Source organism: Hylobates moloch, unplaced genomic scaffold, assembly GCF_009828535.3.
Source record: "Hylobates moloch isolate HMO894 unplaced genomic scaffold, HMol_V3 SCAFFOLD_9, whole genome shotgun sequence".
In the NCBI taxonomy this organism is placed as follows: domain Eukaryota; kingdom Metazoa; phylum Chordata; class Mammalia; order Primates; family Hylobatidae; genus Hylobates; species Hylobates moloch.
Genome location: NW_026652284.1, coordinates 55,358,128 through 55,381,455, shown reverse-complemented (window position 1 = coordinate 55,381,455; position 23,328 = coordinate 55,358,128). Strand labels below are relative to the sequence as shown.

The 23,328-nt window shown below is 33.8% G+C and overlaps 1 protein-coding gene across 2 annotated transcripts in view; it reads right to left on the bottom strand.

Annotated features, from left to right (window-relative positions):
- Positions 1-9,062: 9,062 nt before the first annotated feature.
- The window catches only part of CRISPLD1 (cysteine rich secretory protein LCCL domain containing 1), a 50,550-nt gene continuing 36,284 nt past the window's right edge, over positions 9,063-23,328 (bottom strand). Inside the window, exons 13-15 of one of the 2 annotated variants that reach the window (XM_032759880.1) lie at positions 17,964-18,039; positions 14,048-14,178; positions 9,063-11,405 (exon numbers count right to left, since the gene is read on the bottom strand). In XM_032759880.1, coding sequence (XP_032615771.1) covers positions 11,354-11,405; positions 14,048-14,178; positions 17,964-18,039 — 259 coding nt within the window. In that variant the 3' untranslated portion in view covers positions 9,063-11,353. The remainder of the gene's footprint in view (positions 11,406-14,047; positions 14,179-17,963; positions 18,040-23,328) is intronic. The other variant, XM_032759881.2, reaches the window with a different exon arrangement.

The following is a 23,328-nucleotide window of genomic DNA, read 5'->3' as shown; positions in this document are numbered from 1 at the left end:
GTCTAGTGACTACATGCCTTGGTAATAATGTTCTCCACATGAACTATCCAATTTGGTCTATGTTTCCAGTGCATAGATAATTGTGAAATTTTGCAGAAGTGTTATTATTCTGTAGATATAATATTATTACAAGAGGCGTATAGAAAATAATTAGGCAGGCTTCCAGAGAACATTTGGAGTGGATTCTTTTTCCTATTCATTTGGGAAGTCATTCTTGAAAAATAAAGTTTTCATTAAAAGCAGAGAACTCTATTATTTGAAGATATTTTCTAGATTATAAGAAAAAAAATCCTCCTGGCAAAAATAACTCATCTGGGACATATTAAATTGTCCTATTATTATCTTAGGAATTAGATCATATGTTTACCCATTCTGATACCATTTACATAGAAAAAAATAAAAACCTAAAATTGGGTAAATTCTCACAAGATTAAAAAGGTACATCATCGGCATTACTTGGAAAGACATTAATATATCTATAGTATCAAATATTCAAGATGGCGTTATAAAGGAATAATACTGTAAATGTCAAAAACATATTAAAGAAATCAGCTCAACTTCTAAGCTCTTAAAATAACCCTATCGAATATATTTTAGCTCTTTTTAGTTTTGCCCTTTTCATTTTTTCCATTTCAGGATTATAATATTTCAAAGCATTTGTGGTTCACAGCTTATGCCTTTAGCTTATTTGTAAGGCAACATTTTTCATTGTTTAGAGGTCAAATTATCATGTTGAGCATACTTTTTGTGTTCTTCCAAGCTCTTAAGCCTCCAGCATGCATTCCTGCTTTTCTTATCAAAATATTGGATCTAATAAGCTTGTAAATTCTGTGAGAAGCCACTAACATTTGAGCGGAATTAGGAATCCACATATCTGAAATAATACCAAAACTTCTTGTAAATCATACTATTTTTCAAAGATAATCTGGACACTATTGTTTAATTTTTTTAAGCTAATCAAAGTGAAAAATATGAGAGTTTCTCTTAGATTATCTTTCTTTTTATTAAAAAAAACTGAAGATTTCTGTTTCTTACTATAGTGAAATAACAAGGATCAAACTTCTCTTCCCAACATACATATATATGAAGGAGGGAAAAATTTATGATAAAATTGTTTTCAGATATTGGTCACCAGGCAACACTTGTAGTGCCTAAGAGAAAGGAGACAAGCAAAGTGATCCCCATGATCACCTGCCTGTGGGTCTTGCGAATCATTCCACCTGTAGTCCAGAGAGGAAGTTCCCAAGCAGAGCATCACTGTGTGAGTTGAGCAGACAAAGAATTAAGTTCAAGAACGCTGAGACTATCAGAAGTTGCAATGCAGAGTTTTGGAAAAGAGGAGGCTATTCAAAGAAAGAAGTCCAAACATTTGCATGAGGTCACCTTCAGGTTTGGCTGAATACCAGGCAACTCAAGCATAATGTAATACTCCAAACGATTGACAAACAGTAATAAGAGAAGAATAAACAGAACCATTTTTAGAGCTCACCCCAGACTAGGAGACAACCTAGCTCTGATCAACAAGAATGGATATTCCTGGCTCATCACCTGAAACAGTAAATAGAGATCTTAATATGAGAGTAAACTATCTCTAGATTATGATAAAGTGACAGTCCTAAAAGCTGCCAAAGTAAAAAGAACCATTTCTAGAGACAAATACATAAAAGTATGACTACAGATATCTCTTCAGAAAATACATAAGCAAGAAGACAATGAAATAACATCTTTAAAGTACTAAAAGCTACAAGTATCAACCTAGAATCCTACATCCAGTGAAAATATTTCCCAAAAGTGAAAGCAAAATAAAAACCTTGGAAGAATACCTGTAATAATAAGTTTGTGTGTAAATATATTTTATCATTTAAAATTTCAGATACACTTGACTGTTTCAACAAACATAATAATAAATTGTGAAATTTATAATAATGCAAAAGTAAAATTATGACACAAGTAGCCCAAAGAATGAAAAGGGGTAAATGGAAGCATTTTGTTGTAAGGCTTTTATGTTACATACAAATAGAATAATGTGTTTTGCAGAATAACTACTATTACTTAAACATGCATATGATAAGCTTAAAGAAATTGTCAGAAGCATTTGAATCGGAGGGACTCCATCTTGTATGGGAGCTAGATTAAATAAGGCTGAGACCTACTGGGCTGCATTCCCAGGAGGTTATGCATTCTTAGTCCCAGGCTGAGGTAGGAGGTCAGCACAATATACAGGTCACAAAGACCCTGCTGATAAAGCAGAATGCAGTAAAGAAGCCCTCCAAAACCCACCAAAACCAAGATGGCAATGAAATGAACTCTGGTTGTCTTCACTGCTCATTATACATTAATTATAATGAATTAGCATGCTAAAAGACACTCCCACCAACACCATGACAGTTTACAAATGTCATGGCAATGTTCAGAAGTTACCCTATATGGTCTTAAATGGGGAAAACCTTCAGTTTCAGAAAATCCCTGCCCCTTTCTCGGAAAACTCATGAATATTCCACCCCTTGTTTAGCATATAACCAATAAATAACTATAAGTATACTAAATTGAGTACCCTATGCCACTGCTCTGCCTATGGAGTAGCCATTCTTTTATTCCTTTACTTTCTTAATAACCTTGCTTTCACTTACTCTATGGGCTTCTCCTGAATTCTTTCTTGCATGAGGTCCAAGAACCCTCTCTTGGTGTCTGGATCTGGGCCCCTTTCAAGTAACAAAATCACTAAAAAATTAAAATAAATGGACTTGCAAATGAGCAAGAAGCAGAGATAAAACAGAATATTTAAAAATTTCAATTAATCAAGAAAAATATAGGAAAGAGTTAAAGCAGGTAAAAAGCAAATAGCAAGCTGAGAGATTTAAGCCTTATCATTTCAATATTATATTTAATGTAAATGACATAAATATTTAACAGGATAAATTGTCAGACAGGATTTAAAAAATGGCCCAACTCTGCTACCTACAAGAAAACTATGTTAAATATAAAGAAATGATAAGATTAAAAGTAAGTCTTTAACAATGAGATCCCACTGCACACCTGTTAGAATGCTAACAGTACATGCTAGCAAGGATGCGGAAGAACCTTCAGATATTGCTGGGAGGAATGCAAAATATGGTACAACCACATTGAATATTGTTTTTTTTAAAGTTAGGCATACAATTTCCCTTATAAGGGAATCCTTACAAAGCTTTATTTATGATCACCAAAATCTGAAATTAATCTAAATGCTTTTCAACTGGTAAATCAATGATGTAATATGGTACATCCACATTATGGAATACTACTCGGAAGAAGAATGCAATGTACCACTGACACACAACAGCACGGATGAATCTCTAATCATTTGTGCTGAGTGAAAGAAGCCAGACTCAAAATATTACACTGATTTTATTTTTTATGAAATTCTGAAAGAAGTAAAACTATCTGACAAAACAGAACAGGGGTTACAGGGACTGAGAACAGGAGACAGCATTGAAGATAATGGGGCACCAAAGAATTTTTGAATTGATTGTGTTGCTTGCTAGATGACTGTATGCATGTGCCAATAGTCTGAGAATAACACTACAAATTATGCAATGTATACACTAAAATGCATAAAAATTGGGTCTCAAAAAAAAGTAAGTGGATGGATGGAAATTATTCAGCCACTATCATGTGAATCCTGGAGTGGCAAGATTAATATCAAATAGTCTTCAGAATAAAATTATTACCAAATATTTTTATACAAATTACATGCTAAACAATAATATTTTGGATATGTTAGATCAAATAAAAGGTATTATTCACATGAATTTTTTTTCTTTTACTAATGTAGTTATTTGACAATTTAAGATCACGTGTGTGGCTCATATTAAATTTCCATTGGATGGTGCTGGAATAGTGTGTCCAAGGATAGATCCACATACTAGTGATCAATTGACTTCTTTAACAGACAGTAATGGTAATTCAATAGGATAGCATCATCTTTTCAACAAACGGTACTTGAAAAATTGAATATCCATATGGAAAAAAATAAACCTCCACCTTTACCTCACACTATTCACAAAAGTTAGCTCAAGTGGATCATAGACTTTATAAAACTCTTAGAGAAAGCCATATTAAAAAATTCTTGCAACTTGATGATAGCAAAGATTTCTTAGATATGACACAAAAAGCGTAAATCCCAAAAAGAAAAAAAAAAAAGATAAACTGGACTTCATCAAAATTTAAAACTTTTGCTCTTCAAAAGATGTCATTAAAAAAGGGTTAATCCACTAACTGGAAGAAAATATTCAAACTTTCTATATATAGTTCATCTATATATATATAAACTTTTAAAAAGATATACATATATATTTATATATGTATTTATGTATTTATCTCTAAATATAAAAAGATAACCAATTTTTAATGGGAAAAATATTAAAACAGGTATTTCACAAAGTAGGTATACAAATGACACATGAAAAGATACTCAATGGTATTATTCATCAGGTAAACACCAAATAAAACCCCAGTAAGATAGCATTACACACCAGTTGAATCACTAAAATCAAAAATATCAAATAGAATTAATTTATTTAAATTATTTTAATAGATATAAAAGATTAATTAAAATAGAAAAAGGAGTTTGCCAACATGTGGAGCAAATGAAAGCTCTGTTACATTTACTGTGAGAATGTAAAACGGCACAACCACTTTGAAAAACAGTTCAGCAAAATCTTTTAATTGTATATTTACCATATGACCCAGAAATTCTACTTATTTACTCTAAAAACGAAAATATATGTATACTGAAAGACTTGCACGTGAATGTTTATAACAGCTCTACTTGTATTAACTAAAGGATGGAGCAATTTTAGTTTCTGTTAATAGGTGAAAGATAAGACAATTGATGGATATTCATATAATAAAATACCACTCGATCATAAAAAGAAGAAAATTACTGCTAAATGTAACAATATGAACAAATCTCAAAAACATGCTGAGCAAGAAAGGCAAGGCAGAAGACGGTAATACTATATATTAATATAAAACTCTAGAAAACACATCTTTTTTATTTAAATTATACCTCGATAAATTTGATTTAAAATGATTGAACATGGTTCATGAAAATCTGAAATAAAATCCACACAACCTCTGAGAAAATGCAATATACAAATGGAACTATCATTTAGTTAGTGTTCAACAAATGCTAGGTAATTTCAACTATGTTCTATCATTTAATTTAATTCTGTTATCAACCCTGTGAGGAAGTAATTATAATTCCCATATTACATATGAGCAAACTATGCTTAAGCAAAGTTTAATGAAACTTCAATGGCATTAGCCAACTAGAAAGAAGCAAAGTTGACATGGAAACACAACGTTTTTCACTACAAATGCAATATCACAGTTTATGCCTAATTTTACATAATTATTAATGATATCTAATGTTATCATGTATGTGGATATCTATATGCATTTTGTATTTTTATCTTTAACAAGAAATTTTGTTATGTTTTCCACTTCAATGCTTCTCCCAGAATTCCTACATTCTAGGCACAACCACCAAGCATGTCATCATTCTTGCTTCCTGAAGTCCAATGGCTAAGTTTTAACTACTATAATGTCTTCCAAAATATGGTTTTCTTATTCTTTGATGGTTTCTTTTCTATATTAGTCTGTTCTTGTTTTATGGGTGTACTGTATCCCCTGAGGATATTGATGGTAAGATTTTAAGAGGTACTTTTGTTTTCTCTGAAACATCTGCTTCTTCTGGTGTCAGCTGATGTGATGCTTGCTTTTCTGTGCTTATGTCTGACAGTTCATTTTGTCTGTTTTTATATCTGTTTGAAGAACTGGATTGATTAAAGTAGGTATCTCTCATTGCCAACCTGTCACCTGGATAAGAGAGGTCTGACTTAAAGTTCTTTATGTGTATCATTGCATGTCAATAAGGTGGACTCATTTGAGGGTATGTGGGCAGGGTGGGGTTGAAGGGTAGAGTGAAATCCAGGAGGTCACCTGAATGAAAATCAGAAGGCAGATTCTTCAATCACTTTGCTTTATGGCTGTACCATAAAGAGAAGCCTTCTCCTCAACTGCACCCTTCTCTTGGGTGGGCTCTGAGCTGAGGCACCATGTGTTCTGAATTGTCAATATGATTTCAACTGCCATCCACTTTCAGGATATCCATGCTTTTATGAGCATAACATTTTTATTTGTCTTTATTTCCCTTTTTATGAATTGATGAAAGAGAAGTAATTCAGTCTATTTTCTTGAAAAACTAGTTTACTAATTCAAAATCTATGGAACACAAACCTCATCCTTTCCTGGTGTTCCCTGAGTCAGTGTTCTTTTTAAAATTTTTTATAGTCTACTTTTAAAGAAAGCTAAATCTCTATTCCTCTTCTACAGATCTTTCTACATCTAGCAAATGTATGGCATATTCAAAGATTACAGAATTCTGTATAAGAGTATTTCTAAACCTGATGTAAGGAGAACTAGTGAAATTATTCCCTGTCCCCATGGAAATGTCCAGCAGGAGTGATCCAGTAGCAAGAGATGGGCTTTAGATTTAGAGAGATGGAGACATGAATCACATTTCCCAAACTCAAGGCCCTAGACCGTGTTGCTTAATCTTTTAGAATCTACACTCTAAGACATAAGAATGGGAAAATAATATTGTCTCACAAGTTTGTTGTGAGAACCAAATACGTTAAATGTATAGCAGTGTTTCTAAAATATTGTTGGTTCTCAATACACGTCATCCTTCTTCCTGCTCTCAATCATCTTCAATTCATTGCTTATAGACATATTAATCATGTAAGAATCAAACTCTAGATCCCAGGAGTATTAAATAACTTTATTGTAAGGGGCTATAAAACTGTAAGTTTGTTATTAATACAGAATGTATCTCATACTTTGCTCCTGTGCTCAAACTCTGAATTCCTGAGTGGCTTTTGAGTATACTGTTATGTGTCATGTTATTCATGTGGCATCTGTTAGAGCACCAACAGTGCATTTTAACCCTAAAGAGATTCTTTCAACCTTCCTCTGCTCCCCCACTTACGTGTCCAGACTCACGTACAGCATGCCTTCAGCTTTTTGTTGCTGTTGTTTCTAGACTATTCCTGCCATAAGGTATTTTGCATAGTGTTTATTTATGTAAGAAATTATTCCCCTTCCAAGTCACTTCTACTCATCCTTAAGTTCTTCTAAACTTTATGTCAGTTCCTCAGGAAAGTCATCTTTACTCTTCCTGCAAGGTCAAGTCCTTCTTTTCAACACTGCCATGGTACCATAAATATTTTCTTTGTAGTAACAAAGTTCTATAATCTCCATGGTTTCCTATATTTATTCATATGATTATCTAATTAGTATGTGTTCCTCAAGAGAATCTAATTTCCTGAGGGCATTTTTGTTTATAAACATATCTACAGTGATCACCGCAAATCTATAGCAGATTGTAGGAACTCAGTAATTTTTGCATGAATGAAAGCAGAAAGCTTCAGAAGGGGCTGTTTTTTGTTATATTGTCCCTAATCATGCTGCTCTCATATCATTTTGTAAAAAATTCTTATCTGTCTTAGCAGAAGGATTCAATCAGCCTAGGCTTTTTAAAAGCATTTCTAATTAAATTTTTTTTTTTGAGACCAGGTCTTGCTCTGTTGCCCAGGCTGGAGTGCAGTGGTGCAATCACGGCTCACTGTAGCCTCAACTTCCTAGGCTCAGATGGTCCTCCAATCTCAGCCTCCCAAGTCAGTGGGACTAGAGGCAGGCGCCACCACGCCCGGCTAATTTATGTAGAGATAGGGTTTCATCATGCACAGACTGGTCTCAAACTCCTGCGCTCAACTGATCTGCTCACCTCGGCCCCCCAAAGTGCTGGGACCACAGGCTTGAGCCACCACATCCAGCCTCTAATGATATTTGCTATCAGTTCATGCCTTTTAAATAATTATCTCTAATTTCTACTTCATCTTCCGTACACGTTTTTTTTTTTTAAACTGAGCTTATCAGATACAGTCATGTGTAGGCCCTCTGCTTTTCATCTTCATCAGTACAGTGGTAATAATTGCCAACTCACTGTGGTTTTAATCAGAAAATATTTGTTAGTAACCATTGGAAAATTAGTTTTCATAACTTAATGGTCTAGTGCAAGATGTTTGCTTACCAGCATTGTTTCACGTTCTGATAATTCCGTGCAAGGTGACATAAGGATTGGAGGATAAAAGGAAGTAGAGAATATCTAATTGTTAAGTATAAGAGCAGTGTTCTAACGAGTTTGCCTGCTTTTTTTAAATCTCAAACTGATACAATTTCAACTTAATTACAACAAATTAATAAAAGAGGATCAGATTATTTCACTAAACTATTTCTTTAGCTCCTGAATATTATGGTGCCAGGGTAGAAATGTCACCTCAGATAAGTTTTTAAAATCAACTCTAACAATGTAATTCTTTGTGCAATGAATTAGCTTAAAGTCCAAATCTGAAATTTGGTATGTTTGCAAAAATGATAGCTGTTTCTTTGCTTGGCTCACCATGCTATTTAGAAGAGTTTACATTTCTTTAAAAACATTTTAGAACAGCTAGAGAACAGTCAAGATTTTAGAGGACAATATTGAAAAGTGGACCCTGTAATATGCAAATTATCTAAGGTTAGGAGAGTTATTTTCATAATACTATGCTTGAAATACATAATTATTTTTTTAATATATGAAAAGTATTAAAGTAACACATGGTCTGGTAAACTTTAAATGCTAAAATAATGATATTAATACTATTCTACAAGCATTGATCGGTTTTAAATCCACGTCTATCAATAAACTATTTTCACTAGCTATAGCACTTTATGTTTGTGTTGACCTCACACTATAATGTGGAAAAAATACTCATTTTCATCAAAAATAAAATTAGGAATTGTTGGAATGCTCACTCAACAATACTGATATACCATTTGTAGAGTCCAAGGAAGTAAAAATCACTGAGGTAATTGTGCTCTTGGGTAGAGAGATGAGTAAGAGTATTACCATTCTCAAAGAGCTTATCTTTTAAAGAATATAATAAAACACAAATTAAATAATTACAATGGTCAAATTAAAAGGATATCATATTAGAGAGCATTTAATTCTTACAAGAATCACAGGAAAATTCCTGGAGGATTTCATATTTTTTTAAGTGCCAAAGGATCAATAGTATATGACAGATGAATAGTTTCCCCAAATTAAATAACAAAAATGATTCTAATAATAGAAAATGGCATCCACTGACCACATATTATGTGTTTATTATTCCTTTAAGTACATCACACATAATGTGTCAATTAATTCGTAGAGCAATCTTAAGGAGATATTTTGTTCCATTTCACAGGTAAGGTAAATTGAAGTTAAATAACTTACCCGAGGACACGCCTTGTGTAGAAGATAGGTAAACAATATGAACAAGACTATGGAAGTTCTTAAATGTTTTTACAAGGGTGTTTGGTTTTTCTTCAGCAATGAAAACTCATGGAAGAGTTAATTTCAAGGGTTCTGGGGCTGGGAAATACGAATGTATTAAAAAGGAATGGAGAAAGACACAAAGAGGCTCCAGCTGAAGACATTACAATAGTAAGTGGAATTGACGATGAAGATCTAAACTAAGGGCAAATAGAAGAAAACCTTATGCTGACAGAACTGATGGGGCTTCCCTGTTGTGGCAGGAGCAGGAAGGACCAGAAAAACAGTCTATGTAAAGTCATACTATTTAAAAAGGTGGTCATGTATCCTTTTGAAAAAATTTTCCCATAAAAATCTGCTTTTAAGTTTTGCAATCTTTAACGTATACATCATTGTTTTAATTAAGAGTATTTGGAACCACTTAGCTCTAAGCCAATACTTATTATATGATCAAAAATGTTGATGTCTTTATAATTTGTACTCCAGAAGCTATTTATGTGAACCCTTCTTCTTTTTCTTTTGTATTATCTGCTCTCTTGCTTTCCTTGATCATTGCATGGACTTTATCTCGTTTATCCCTCCTAAACTCCTACTCATTTACTTTCTAAAAGTATTTGAAGTATTTATTGTCCTGTCAATTCTTTTATAATCACTTTGTATCTTTCAGATTCTTTTTTCCTACTTTATAAATTCTTATCTCTCTTTATTCAAAATCTCCCTTGCTATGTTTCTAAATATGTGTTTCTCTTTCACATACAAATACCTAAATAATTAGGTCAATTTTGTAGACATCTGGTATTGAGTATGTTATTTATACTAATGTCAATAAACCAAATTTAGAAGACTTACAATAATTTTGTTCATTTATCTTAAAGTGATTTCTAAATCAAAATAGGCATGCAAAAGGAACTGAAAATAAAACTTTGAAACATGATTAATTTTAATATGTTTATGGGAAATAGTAAATCCACCAGCAGAAAAAAAATTACCAAAACTAACATTTTACAGATTTTTAGTATCAAAGCACAATACATTTTTCATAGAAACAAATAAATCACCATTATAGGTACCATGATATGGCAATATTTATACACAAGGTCATTTACCATTTAAAAAAAATCAGTGGCAATGGTGATGTAATACATTAGTTCATCTTTGTTCAACTTTTTGCTATTATACTTCCTGGCCTGCAGGAGTATTTGCCAGGATACGAAAGAAAATATGTGACCTCAATTTTAACAGTACATAGAAAGCTCTGGCTGCCCATGCTTAACCCTACATTTACTACATGATTGCTAGGAATGTTTTCATACCACCACTCTGACTTTATTGCATTTATTTTTAAGGCCATTCCCAAGGAATCAAACATTTTAACAGATTCATTTGGATATTAAAGGATTATTTTATATAAAATAAGAAGTGCAATATCAGAACTTAATATTCTATATGCCTAAATTAACAGAAAAAAAAACTTTACAGTTATTAAGTGGAAAATTATTTGAGATTATTTGGAGTTGGTAATGGCATAGCACTGAACTGGGGAAAATGTGATAAGGTTTCTTTCAGTTTTAGAGTCGATTATTTTTAAAAGTACTAGATTTTCTGAGGGCCATTCACATTCAATGTTTAGATTCATTTTATTAGTGGCATATACAAAGCACCATATAATATATGAAATGTAGAACAATCATGACTATGTAATTAACTGTAGAAATAACTGCTAAGAAAATATAGCAATCTTTAACACAGGATTTCTAAAACCATTATATTTTCATTACTTTTCCCAAAGCTAATGTCCCATGTTTTATTTTATAGACTTTATCAAGATTTATATGCATTTGGCACCTTTTTGGGCTGAAAATAGCTGATGTACAATGTTACAGTTTTATACAAAATTCAGAAATATTGCATTTGGAATAGTCTTTATGATCCTCTTCCAAGTATTCCATTTCACACAACAGCAAATACTCTGAATGCCTTTCCTCCTGGAGGATTCTGTAAACTGCAAAAAAAAAAAAATACAAAAAGTATATTGATGTCATCTCTATACATAATCCTTCTTATAAATCATGCTTTCTTATGACAGTCAAGAAAGCAGCTCTACGAATCCAGATGGTCAACCTTCTTAGGCTACTATAATTTAGAGTTATTGGAAAGCTTGAATGAGGATGACTTAACTCTTAACTCTTGGTTCTATGCTGGGCTGCAAGTTTACTAATGACATTTAAGATGTGTAATGGTAATAACAGTAGTCTCCACAGAACTTCACAGATTCTAGATCATGTTTTCCTGTATTACCTACTTTCATTCTAATAAAGCAGAGTTCAGCAGCTGTTATTCAATTTTAATGGGGAATACTGAGACTCAGATTTAAAACTGATATGCATGGTTACAAGCTAAAAAGATAGCTGATACTTAGGCAACACTCTAGAGCACTAGCTTATTATCATTGCCCAAGTCTGACAAAATTTAAATTACATTGCTATCATACAGATTAATACTCTTAACATCTATAATTTCAAGGAAAATGTTAGTAAGGATATTTAATGGTCAATTCTGAAAGACCTAAGAATATCTTCACTGAGATGAAAAAATACACACACACACACACACACACACACACACACACACACACAGCATTCAATGTCATTTTGAAAGTACTTTTAAATAGAAGTTAAAAGTAATGCAGACTCATAAATTTTACTCTTTATTAAATTGTGTATATTTATTTAGCAACATAAATCTAGATATGTTTTGTTTAAATGTCTAAAAGTTAACAGATTGGTAGTACCATTAATCATTATTTATTCAAATCAACTGTAAGCTTTTGAAACTTTTACATAAAGTTTTATTTTCTTAATAATTACAAAAGACTTTTGGAGATCAATAAAATAAATGCTAAGAAAGAGACAAAGTGAAATATCTTTTATATATTTATTCATACAAGAAAAAAGGGAGAGAATTTTAGAGTGAGCAAAAATAAGGGTATGACAAGTGCGCACACACAACATATACACACATGTGCATGCATGCATGCCAGGTTTTTCATGCAAGTAGATGGCCAATCCAAAGCCATTTTACGTATGAGAAACAAACTGACTGAGTGCTTTAGGAAGTGAATGTGTTTGGTGTGTTTCCTTTTTGTACACAAATACTGGAATAACACATATCTCTGAGCCTACAGACTGAATCTGAGCTTTGAGATTTACAAGTTATATGAACTTGGGCACATTATTTAACCCCTCAGAGTCTCAGTTAACATATATATATGTATATATGTATATACATGTATGTATATGTGTATATAGAGGTATATATATATATGTATCTCTATATGTGTGTATATATATACATTCACACATATATACACAGAAACACATATATACATACATACACATATGCACACACACATATATACAGTCACACACATATACATATACACACGTATATACACACACTCATACATATATACACAGACACACACACACACATATACATACACACACACACACACATCTCTCCGGGTATAGGCCTGACATTTCAGGGCTGTCGAAGCTGAGCTAACATACTTAGAGTGCTCAGGAGCATCTAACATCTGGAATTTTCATAGTAGGTACTCAAAAATAATTATTATACTGTTTTATTAGGATATCACCTATCATTTTATAGTTTTAAAATAAATCTAAGAATTATGAGGCATCAGTTTAGCTTATAAAATTGCATATCCAATTTTATAACTCAAAGATTCATTTTATATATTATTCTGCTTAAGGAGGCCATGAGCAGGTTGTAGAGATGTCACTTTCTCAACACTTACCTCTTGATATAGTCTAATATGAAAACAGATAATGCAGATTTGTATTTTTGTGAGGATGACACCCAGATGGTTATGCTGAAGATAACCTAGATACCCCATATGATACATCCTTTGGTGTACATGTGTGTGCTCTCCACTGGCAATTTTGAAGAACCCAGGAAATACCCAAAAGTTAGGGATTTTTCTATATACAAATAAATAGGACTTTTAATATTACTTTTATAAGTAATAATGATTTTAAAAATCACCATTGCTTCATTTATTTTAATATTTATTGATACCTGATAAAGTGAGTTACATGAATTTTCTCAAATCACCAAAATATGACACTGGTGGGTGGGTTAAATAATATGAAAAATGACCTGAAAGAGTTCATTTATATCACACTAGGCGTCCAATTTCAAATCAATAAGAGAATTTGGTTCTAGGGAAAATCAGACATTGTTTTTGTCAAATACTTTGTCAGATAACTGGATTAGAGAAATATTCTGTGCCTTGCTCACCTAGAAAGAATTAAATATAAAAACTAATCTAGAAAATCCAAAAGAGGATGAAAGAAAGTTCCTAATTATAAGATCAATTAACAAAAGAGTAGTTCTAACTTGTAATCCGATTTTCATGTTGATTTTTATAAGCCTGCAGGAGACAGGCACCTCTGGTACTACAGCTTCTCCCATCCCTGGAAGGCTGACTGCAAAGGAACACACTGGCTCTGCCACTTAACTTTGAAAAAAAATAAAAATATTAAAGTGAGTCAACTGTAAAGCAATCATGAATACAGTGATAGACGGTATTTAAAAGTATACATACATATGTTTTGTTTTTACCTTTCTGAGAAGATTCCATTCTGAAAAGAAGCAATGTAGGTCTTTCTTTTGTCCACAGGCATTACATCAACATAACCACCGTGATTTCGAACCACTCCAGCATGTACTGCTGCTCTGCAGATACTGGACAGCTGAGAAGGTAAAGAAACAAACTGCCATTATTGAAAATTCCTGCCGGACTTGTCCAGCCTATTCTTCTATTATTAATAGACTGAAGTCGCTGACATCCTGATGTCATGCACAGCCAGTGAGCAGCTACAGGATGAGGTTTTGTGCATAAAAGAGTGTTTGAAACGTCACAAAGTCAAAGCCAATTTGGAGCAAGTCTGAAGGCCAACCTTAAAGGTGACTGCAATGGTAAGACCCCTCCCCAATCTAATCTAGCAAACACCTGTTCTGTCCAAACAGTAGGCTTTAGAGTATCAAAGCAATAAAAAGCAAATTAGCTTCTTTTATCTCTTCTAGGTCCTGTTTGTCATTCTTAAATTTTAGCCTTTGTTCTATACTGGGCTCACTCTGACCAAATGTTCATAGGTTAGATTATTCATCCCTCATGTATGTTCACTCTTGCCTAATACAAACTCCACCATAGTTCTGCATATGACTATGGCCCCTCTTCCAAAATACAAGAAATGGGGCAGTTTTTTTCTTAGTAAATAATATAATCTACACAGAGAAACTTTGCCTAAAAGAATAACCCTAAAAAGAAAAAAATGAAGAATCATCATAGCTTCTACCTAGATTTGCAATGCCGGTCAAATTAGTTTGAATGGTCTGACATGAAATACTAGGAAAGTCCTATGATTACATTGTACTAGTCATATAATCTGAATTGAATGGGATTTCTATGGAGAAGAAAATTATTGTTTCAGGTCCAATACTTTTGAATTTTTAAAACTACTGAATTCTAAAAGTCAGATCATTTCTTTTGGCCCATTAAAATCTTCTCAAGATTTTAACATTTGCTTTACTCCAAATGTTTTATCAAAATTTGTCAACCACTAAGTACAATCCAAGGAAATCCAACCAAAGACAATATTTGAACTGTTTCAGTATGAAGCAATCCATGTCAAATGCCCATGGGTCTTTTCTGATCCCATTGCTGTGTTCTTTTCTTATCTCTATGCACATGTGAGTGATTTAATATGCTTTTTAAAGTTCACATAAGCATGTATATCTTACATGACCTTGCTTTATTACTGTGCTGTGAACTCTAGAGCATCAGTCAGTATTTATTAGATCAGAGTCTGAATGCCAAGCTGTTTAATCCTTTCCATGCTTTTGCTGTATCGCAAAATACCATGTATCTAAAACCTGCATCCTTACTCAAAGGCATTTTCTTCAACACTTAAAGTTCCATTGAATTATATTTGCATCCAATATGGTTCCTAACAGATGGAATTAAAAATAATTACGTGCACATTTCAGTATTTGTTCTGTTAAAAGGATATTAATCAGCATTTTTCCCAAGGCAACAAAAGTGCTTAGATATAACATTTACTAAGTCCAAGTATTTAATATGTTTTGAGACTATTGTATTGCCTGCAATTATGCATTCAGCAGGCATCCCTATTTGAGTTCAAAGGTCAGAAGACATTTTCTTTTCATAGACTTTTAAAAAATTAATATATGATGAAAAGAATTATCTGTAAAAATAGAATTTTTTAGTGAATCCAGAAATATATAATAAACTATAAATAAAAGTTCAAAGAAACAGAATGTACAAGGTCTAGCTCTACAAATGGAAGGAAAGAAAGAGAAAGGAAGGAGGGAGGGAAAGAGGGAGGGAGTCTGGCTGATTGATTCTCACATTTCCATCCTTTATTTGGAGAGATAATGTATTTTGTAGGGCCAGGAAGACTGGCTATTAATGATTGGATCTCTGATTTCGTACTTGCCATTTGACAGTAACCTTTATATTTCCAACTTACTCTTCAAAGGACCTATATAAGACACATATTATGCACCCACTTCACTGAGGGTAGAAAGATAAAATGATCTCAAGATATGAGTTCTAACAAAACCTTAACTCTAGCAAATAGATGACTTTAAAGATATAGAAGTATACAGGATATTTTGAAAGACTTTCACTAGACATGACTAAAATTAAAAGTTCTCCTGCTTAAAGGGAAAATCTGAAAAGTATGATTTCTTTGGAAATCTCTGTTGAGTTCAGATATGCATATTCCTATATATTTATTAATCTACTTGTTTCAACAAATATTTATGTGCAAGGTACTTGGTTAATATCTGACGTAACTATGTGCTCTAAGCTCTGTTCAGGCAGGACATGCCTGTCTTGTTCACAGCTTGGCGGACATCAAATTAGTGATCAAAAAATGATGAATGAATAACCCAGCTGCTGCCCTTGAGAAACTTACGAACTAATAAAAGAGATAAGGTAATAATCATAATACCCAATACAACAGGCTAAGTGCCAAAAGGAAAAAATGAAGTTATAGGGGTTGAAATAAGGGCAACTTCATACTTGGGTTGGAAGGTCCAGCAACGCACCCTCACAGAGAAAGTGGCAATAATTTAGGTTTTGAAGAATGACCACAGTTTTGACACAAAATTTTCAAAAATACTGTATTTCAACAGAGGCAAGAATATAAGCACAAATGTGAAGACTAGTACATTCAAGATACCAGCAGGACATTTCAGTGGCACATAAGACTAGTGCAAATCTGGAGCTTGAGAGAGGCTCAGAATTGGAGAATAACTGCAAAGGTAAAGCTGAACTGAAAAAAATCTTGGTAAGTAAGCTCACCAAGAGAAACAGGTGGTAATGTACATATTCAGGCCTCTTTACATGATCAAATTCCCTTAATATTCTATTGAATATGTGCATAAGACATTTCCTAAATTTGCATTTGTAACTCTCTGGCTTAGAAATCTGTAATGGTTTCTAAGTGTTTGCCTCATAAAACGTAAACTCATCAGCAAGCACTTTCAGACTTTGTCTACACACTGATGTGAGCTGGATTCCTCTCTCTCTCAGACTAACTTGGTTGAAGCCTCTTTTTGTTCCGATTTTCAGCAGCTTAGAGACAAAGCTATCTGCTAGACTGATGTGCAGCTCATTGACTCTTAACTCCATTACTTCGTAAATGTCACTTATCCCACTAGAACATGTTCCCTGATCCTCTTTACCAACCCACACTAAAAACCTGGCTCAGCAAGCACTTAACAGGCCTGGCACCTTGGAAGGCCAAGGCAGGAGGACTGCTTGAGGCCACACCAGCCTGGGCGACACAGTGAGACCCCATCTCTACAACAACAGAAAAAGAGCCAGGCATGGTGTCATGTATTTGTTCGTCTAGTTACTTGGGGGGCTGAGGCAGGAGGATCACTTGAGCCCGAGTTTGAGGTTAAACTGAGATATGATCATGCCACTGCACTCCAGCCTCGGCCATCACAGCTCATATTCCTTGTCCAACCCCACTAAAATCATCTCTTACAACATCCCCTCGACTAGTTCTCTTTTGCATATATTTTAATGTAGCATCTCTATGACTCTATGCTACATTTTAAATGGCCGTTTGGCAGTGAAGATATTGTTTCAACTTTTGACAAATTCCTAATTATCTAGTTTAGACTTCAAATACTAAAGAAGCAAAAGAAAAACAAAACACATTTTCCTTCCCAACAATGACTACAGACTATTTCATTATGTGTCTTATATAAAACATATGGGGAGACTGTGAAGAAAAATTTTGTCAAATAATTATACACTCATATCTTACATATGGATATTAATTTTTCAGTGATATGGATGTTTAAGTCTTCTGAGAATGCATATTAACAAAGTCTATTTCTTTGCTCTGTATATAAATGTACATATATACATTTAAATGTGTCTATACATTTATATATATACATGAATGTTGAGAGCTGTATAAATTAGGATACTTACATCAGAATAAACTCGAGTTCCAATTACACGAGCATAATGTGGATTTGCTTGCATACAGTTACGAGGACAGTATACTCTGAAAAAAATATATTATATATATATATATATATTAAGTAAGCTGGTTACTTAAGTCTTTCTTATTAGTAAAACCACAGATATGCATACACAAAGTAAGCTCGACATTCTAAACCCTTCTCATTTTTTCTCTTGAAATAAGTCAATTGTACAAGCCCAAGCAGTAGACACAATTGCTTCTGTTTATCTGTTTCTATCTTTTGGCATAAATGTGATTTTAAAAAAATTAGTTAGGAAGCTTTCTAATGTGGGGATTTGAAGCCAAAGGAAACATCAGAAAGCATCTCAATGTATCTGAAAAGTTGGTACCCAATGTATCTGTAGAATTTAGTAAACCAATAACTTGGAAAATCTGAATCATTGTCTGCCTCATACACCTCAGTTTCTCTTCTTTATATTCACATCTTTGGAATCTCATCCAATTTCATGGTTTTAATTATCATCTTTAAATGGCTGATTTCCAAATTTACATTTCCAGTTGGGACATCTTCTTAATTCCAAACTTGAATATCCTACTGCTTATTCAACATCTCCACTTAGGTATAATAAACATCTCAAGCTTACCATGTATGAAACCAAATTCCTAATCTCCTTCTCTAGTTCCCAAATCTGTTCTTTCCGTAGGCTTCCCATTGCAATAAATGGCACCTCCATGATTCCAAGTGCTCAGGCCAGAAACCTTTCTATCCTCAATCCCTCCCTTAATCTCACACCTTACATTCAACCCATCAGCAATTTCTATTGGCTATACATGAAAACATATCCAAGACCAGAGCATCCCCAAGCACCTCAATCATGGTAACTCTGGGCTCTATCATCTACTGTCTAACTTACTGCAATAGGCTCTTCTATGCTTCTTCTATGGTCTCCCTGCTTCCAATTTGGCCCTCTCCAATCTGTTTTCCATACTTATATTAAAACGTACAAGTCCAGCCAGGCGCAGTGGCCCATGCCTGTAATCCCAGCACTCTGGGAGGCCGAGGTGGGTGGATTGCCTGAGGTCAGGAGTTTGTGACCAGCCTGGCCAACATGGTGACACCCCATCTCTACTAAAAATACAAAAATTAGCCAGGCATGGTCCTGGGTGTCTGTAATCCCACTACTCAGGAGGCGGACGCAGGAGAATTGTTAGAACCTGGGAGGCGGAGGTTGCAGTGAGCTGAGATCATGCCACTGCACTCCAGCCTGGGCAACACAGCAAGACTCCATCTCAAAACAAAACAAAACAAAACAACAACAAATGTACAAGTCCAAACACATCATTCCTCTGCTCCAAATATTCCAGTGGCTTCCATCACATTCAGAGTAAATGACAAGGGCCTCAGGAAGGTCAATAAGCCCTGCATCTTCATCCTCACTGCCTTTCCAACTTTATATCTTACTCCTTTCCCACTTTCTCACCCTGCTCCAGTCACACGGCCTTGCTTAATGGTTATTCCTCAAACACACACAATAGGCTTCTGCCTTAGAGCCTTTGCATTTATCTTCCTCTCTGCGTGGAATGCTCTTCCTCCAGAAATCCTACTGCCTTACTGATATCTGGTCGGCTTAGCTCACTTAAAAAACATTTCCAAACACTATTTTGTTGTTCGGGCTCTAATACAATATGACCAAAAGCTATTTATTTAAACATAGGATCCAATTATCAATATTTAATCAATCACATGATATTTTTAAAAATCTACCCCCAAAGTTCAAGAAACTGTCAAATGGCACTTTACTTTTAATCAAGTGGCTGGCTCATCTGCATTCACACACATACACAACCATCACTAAAAGGAAACACAAACTAAAACTGGAAAAAACACAATTTTAAGTAGTAAATGAGACTGTCAACATAACTACATGATAATCATCAGTGGATGATAGCATCAACAATTTTCCTGAAAGTATTCTAAATACACTTCAGTTGAAACTACCCTTGCCAATTGAAGCAGATCTTCCTTAACATAGCTTTTAAGAAATAGTTATAGTTTTTATTTCTAAAATTTGTATAACACTGTATACTCTAGAGTGTATATACTTCACATAACATGGAAACCAGAACCATTTAAATATAATAAATCCATCTGAGTTTCTATAACTTTGAATTAAAGCGTTGACTGTTGTACAAGATGCTGTCTGGGGTTTCTGCAGGAAGAAGGGTGTCCCCTTTGACTAGAAACTGATCTTACTGTATTTGAGAACTGCTAGGCATTCACCGTCATCCTTATGGTTATAAAATCACTTGCTCTGCATGTTCTGCAAACTTTATCTTGCCCATATTCAGCTGTTGGTTTGCAGAATGCCAAACTCAGTAGTCCAAGTTGAGTTAGTTTCTACTTAGATGAGTTCAGGTAAAACAAAGATTAGGGGAAGTTTTTGCTTGTTTGTATTCCAATCTGTTTTTAACAGCTTGTTACATACTACTGAGAAGGTAGGTACTGGTCAAGTAAGCTTTTTTTTTTTTTTTAACTACAATTTGCCAGTAAACTTTGAATGAAAATGCTGACATACTTTAATATCTACTTTTACATCTTGAGCATTCAATAAATTTTAAAGATCTAATTGTTTATAGATATATGTAAAACTGGATAACATTTCTTACAATTTTTATAAGACACTAAGTAATAATTACTACATAGTAACCAAATGGTTACTAAATAATAGTTGGTTTATTTTGAGTTGTTCTACCAGACATGGAAACTTTCAAGGACATGACTTGCAGGAATCTTGTTTCTTCAAGGTCTTCTTGAGCTAATTTCATTAATTTATTTGTCATTTTTTCTCCAGAATAGACTATGCCTCAGGCTACTTAAGTGATATGAAATTCTAAAAGAAATATACCAACTACATGGTTCCCTAAAAGTTATAACCTGTCATATAAATAATATCATTATAACCCAGTTTATGAAACTATTACAATATTTTTTCTTTTTCTTTTTTCGGAGACGGAGTCTTGCTCTTTCACCCAGGCTGGAGTGCAGTGGCGCGATCTCAGCTCACTGCAAGCTCTGCCTCCTGGGTTCATGCCATTCTCCTGTCTCAGCCTCTGGAGTAGCTGGAACTACAGGCACCCGCCACCACGCCCGCTTAATTTTTTTTTGTATTTTTAGTAGAGATGGGGTTTCATCGTGTTAGCCAGGATGGTCTCGATCTCCTGACCTCATGATCCACCCACCTCAGCCTCCCAAAGTGCTGGGATTACAGGCGTGAGCCACCATGCCTGGCCGAAACTATTAAAATTTTATACAGGAAAAACAAATGAGAATTTTGTTTCACTGAAATAGAAAAAAAGGGAGAAGCTTTTCAGACTACTTAAGGTCAATATTATGCATAAATTGTCATTTCTATGGATTTATTATATTGGTAACAGTAAAGGCTAAAATTAAATTTTAAAAATTTATATCATTTTCCTTATTTCTATGTTTTGCTTTCTGAAACAAGCCAAGAAATAGGGAGCTTGTTTATTAATGCTTTACTTGATTTATCCCTTTTGCAATAATATTGATATAGTTTGTTTTGTAGTTATAAAATTACCCTTTATTGAGCATCTACTAGTGAGGGCCTTTATGTTGGAATGCTCTACAGAGACTATCCTTATTATTTGGTCCTCATAAACCTGGTCACATGGCTGACATAAGGCTAGGCATAATATTCGTACTTAGTAGGTATGTAATACATATTTACAAATTTAAATTCTAAAGTTCCTGGGTTTTTTTCACATTATTATGATGCTAAAATTTACCAGCTTCACCTAGCAATACATCTTTACTTTTTTCTATAAAACTGCAATCTGTAAGTGTAGAGGTCTTGAGAAATCTGAAAAAAAATATTTCTACAAAATTGACTAAGACTACAAAGCAAACAATGATTTAATCAAATATGTGAGCCTTATAAGAGGATAATTAGTCAAGCTCTAGTAACAGGAGATTGTATTTTTATCACAAAAATATTCAGCATATAATTCACTGGTGGTCAAATGGTAAAAAGCATATGATGCACTTCACCCAGTAAGAGGTCCTCAAATTATCCTACATACTTGGTAATCTGCTGATTTCAGCAAACACACAAGCTGAAGAATTTAAAAATTCTCAATTAGCATGCACCAGGTTAGCTGACCAAAAATATTACAACAGCAGTCTTGCCTTAGTAGAGACAAATGATTTGAAAGGAAACAGGCTATTTGTATGTGAGGGCATTTATTGTTTATATCACATCTGTAACTTAGAAACTGACAGAAAATGAAGTACCCTGTTATATGAAGATCACAGTCTTCTGTTATAAAGATTCCGTTATGTACCTTGTGAACAGCCAATCCCATTCTTTAAGTGAAACGTTGCTTTCATTTTAAAAGGGTAAGTAATGATGTTTTTCCAAAGTAGATAAACTTTTCCATAAAAATTAAGCTCCTTAAATTTTTAGACTAAAATGTTTTGTCAAATTCCAATTATATCTTTAAATCTCATTACTAGCTTTTAGTAGTGTGGATATTTGCATTAATGGAAATAGTGTGTATAGAACTAAGACTGGATATATGCAGACATACTTTATTTTTCCTATCTACTGATTATGGATTAAACCATAATACTTCTAACAGTTTTCATCTTAGCTTGGCCAAGATAAATAAAGCTTTTTTCATTATTTTATAGTACATAAATTCCATTATAATCTTGTAAAAGAGAATATAAAAAAATAAAAGAAAGGCAAAGATGGGCTTTTTAACTTAACAAATGCAATCAGATTGATCTAATTTAAAAAACTGGATAATGATGTTAAAAATATGAGTTATGCCACTTTAGTTTCTGTTGTAAGAAATTGTTATGAACTGAATGATTTTGTCCCTTCAAAGTTCATACGTTGACATCTCAATCCCCAATTTGACTAACTTGGAGACAGGGCCTTTATGAAGGTAATTAATGTTAAATGAGGTCATAAGGGTTGGGTCCTCATCCAATAGGATTACTGTCCTTATAAGAAGGGATGTAAGAGAGTGAGCTCTCTTTCTCCCTCCACCATGTGAGGACACAGAGAAGGTGGCCATCTGTAGACCAGGAAGAGAGCCCTCATCAGGAACTGAATCAGCCAGCACCTTGATCTTCAACTTCTCAACCTCCAGAACTGTGAGAAATAAATTTCTGTTGTTTACACCACCCAGTCTATGCTATTTTGTTACAGCAGCCACAGCAGACTAATAAAGGACTCTTTGTACCACAGATGAACATACAGATTACATGCATAAACCCTGACATTATGAAATAGCAGAGAATACTTTTGCATTTGGAGAAAGTACACTAGGCCTGCCTGGAGT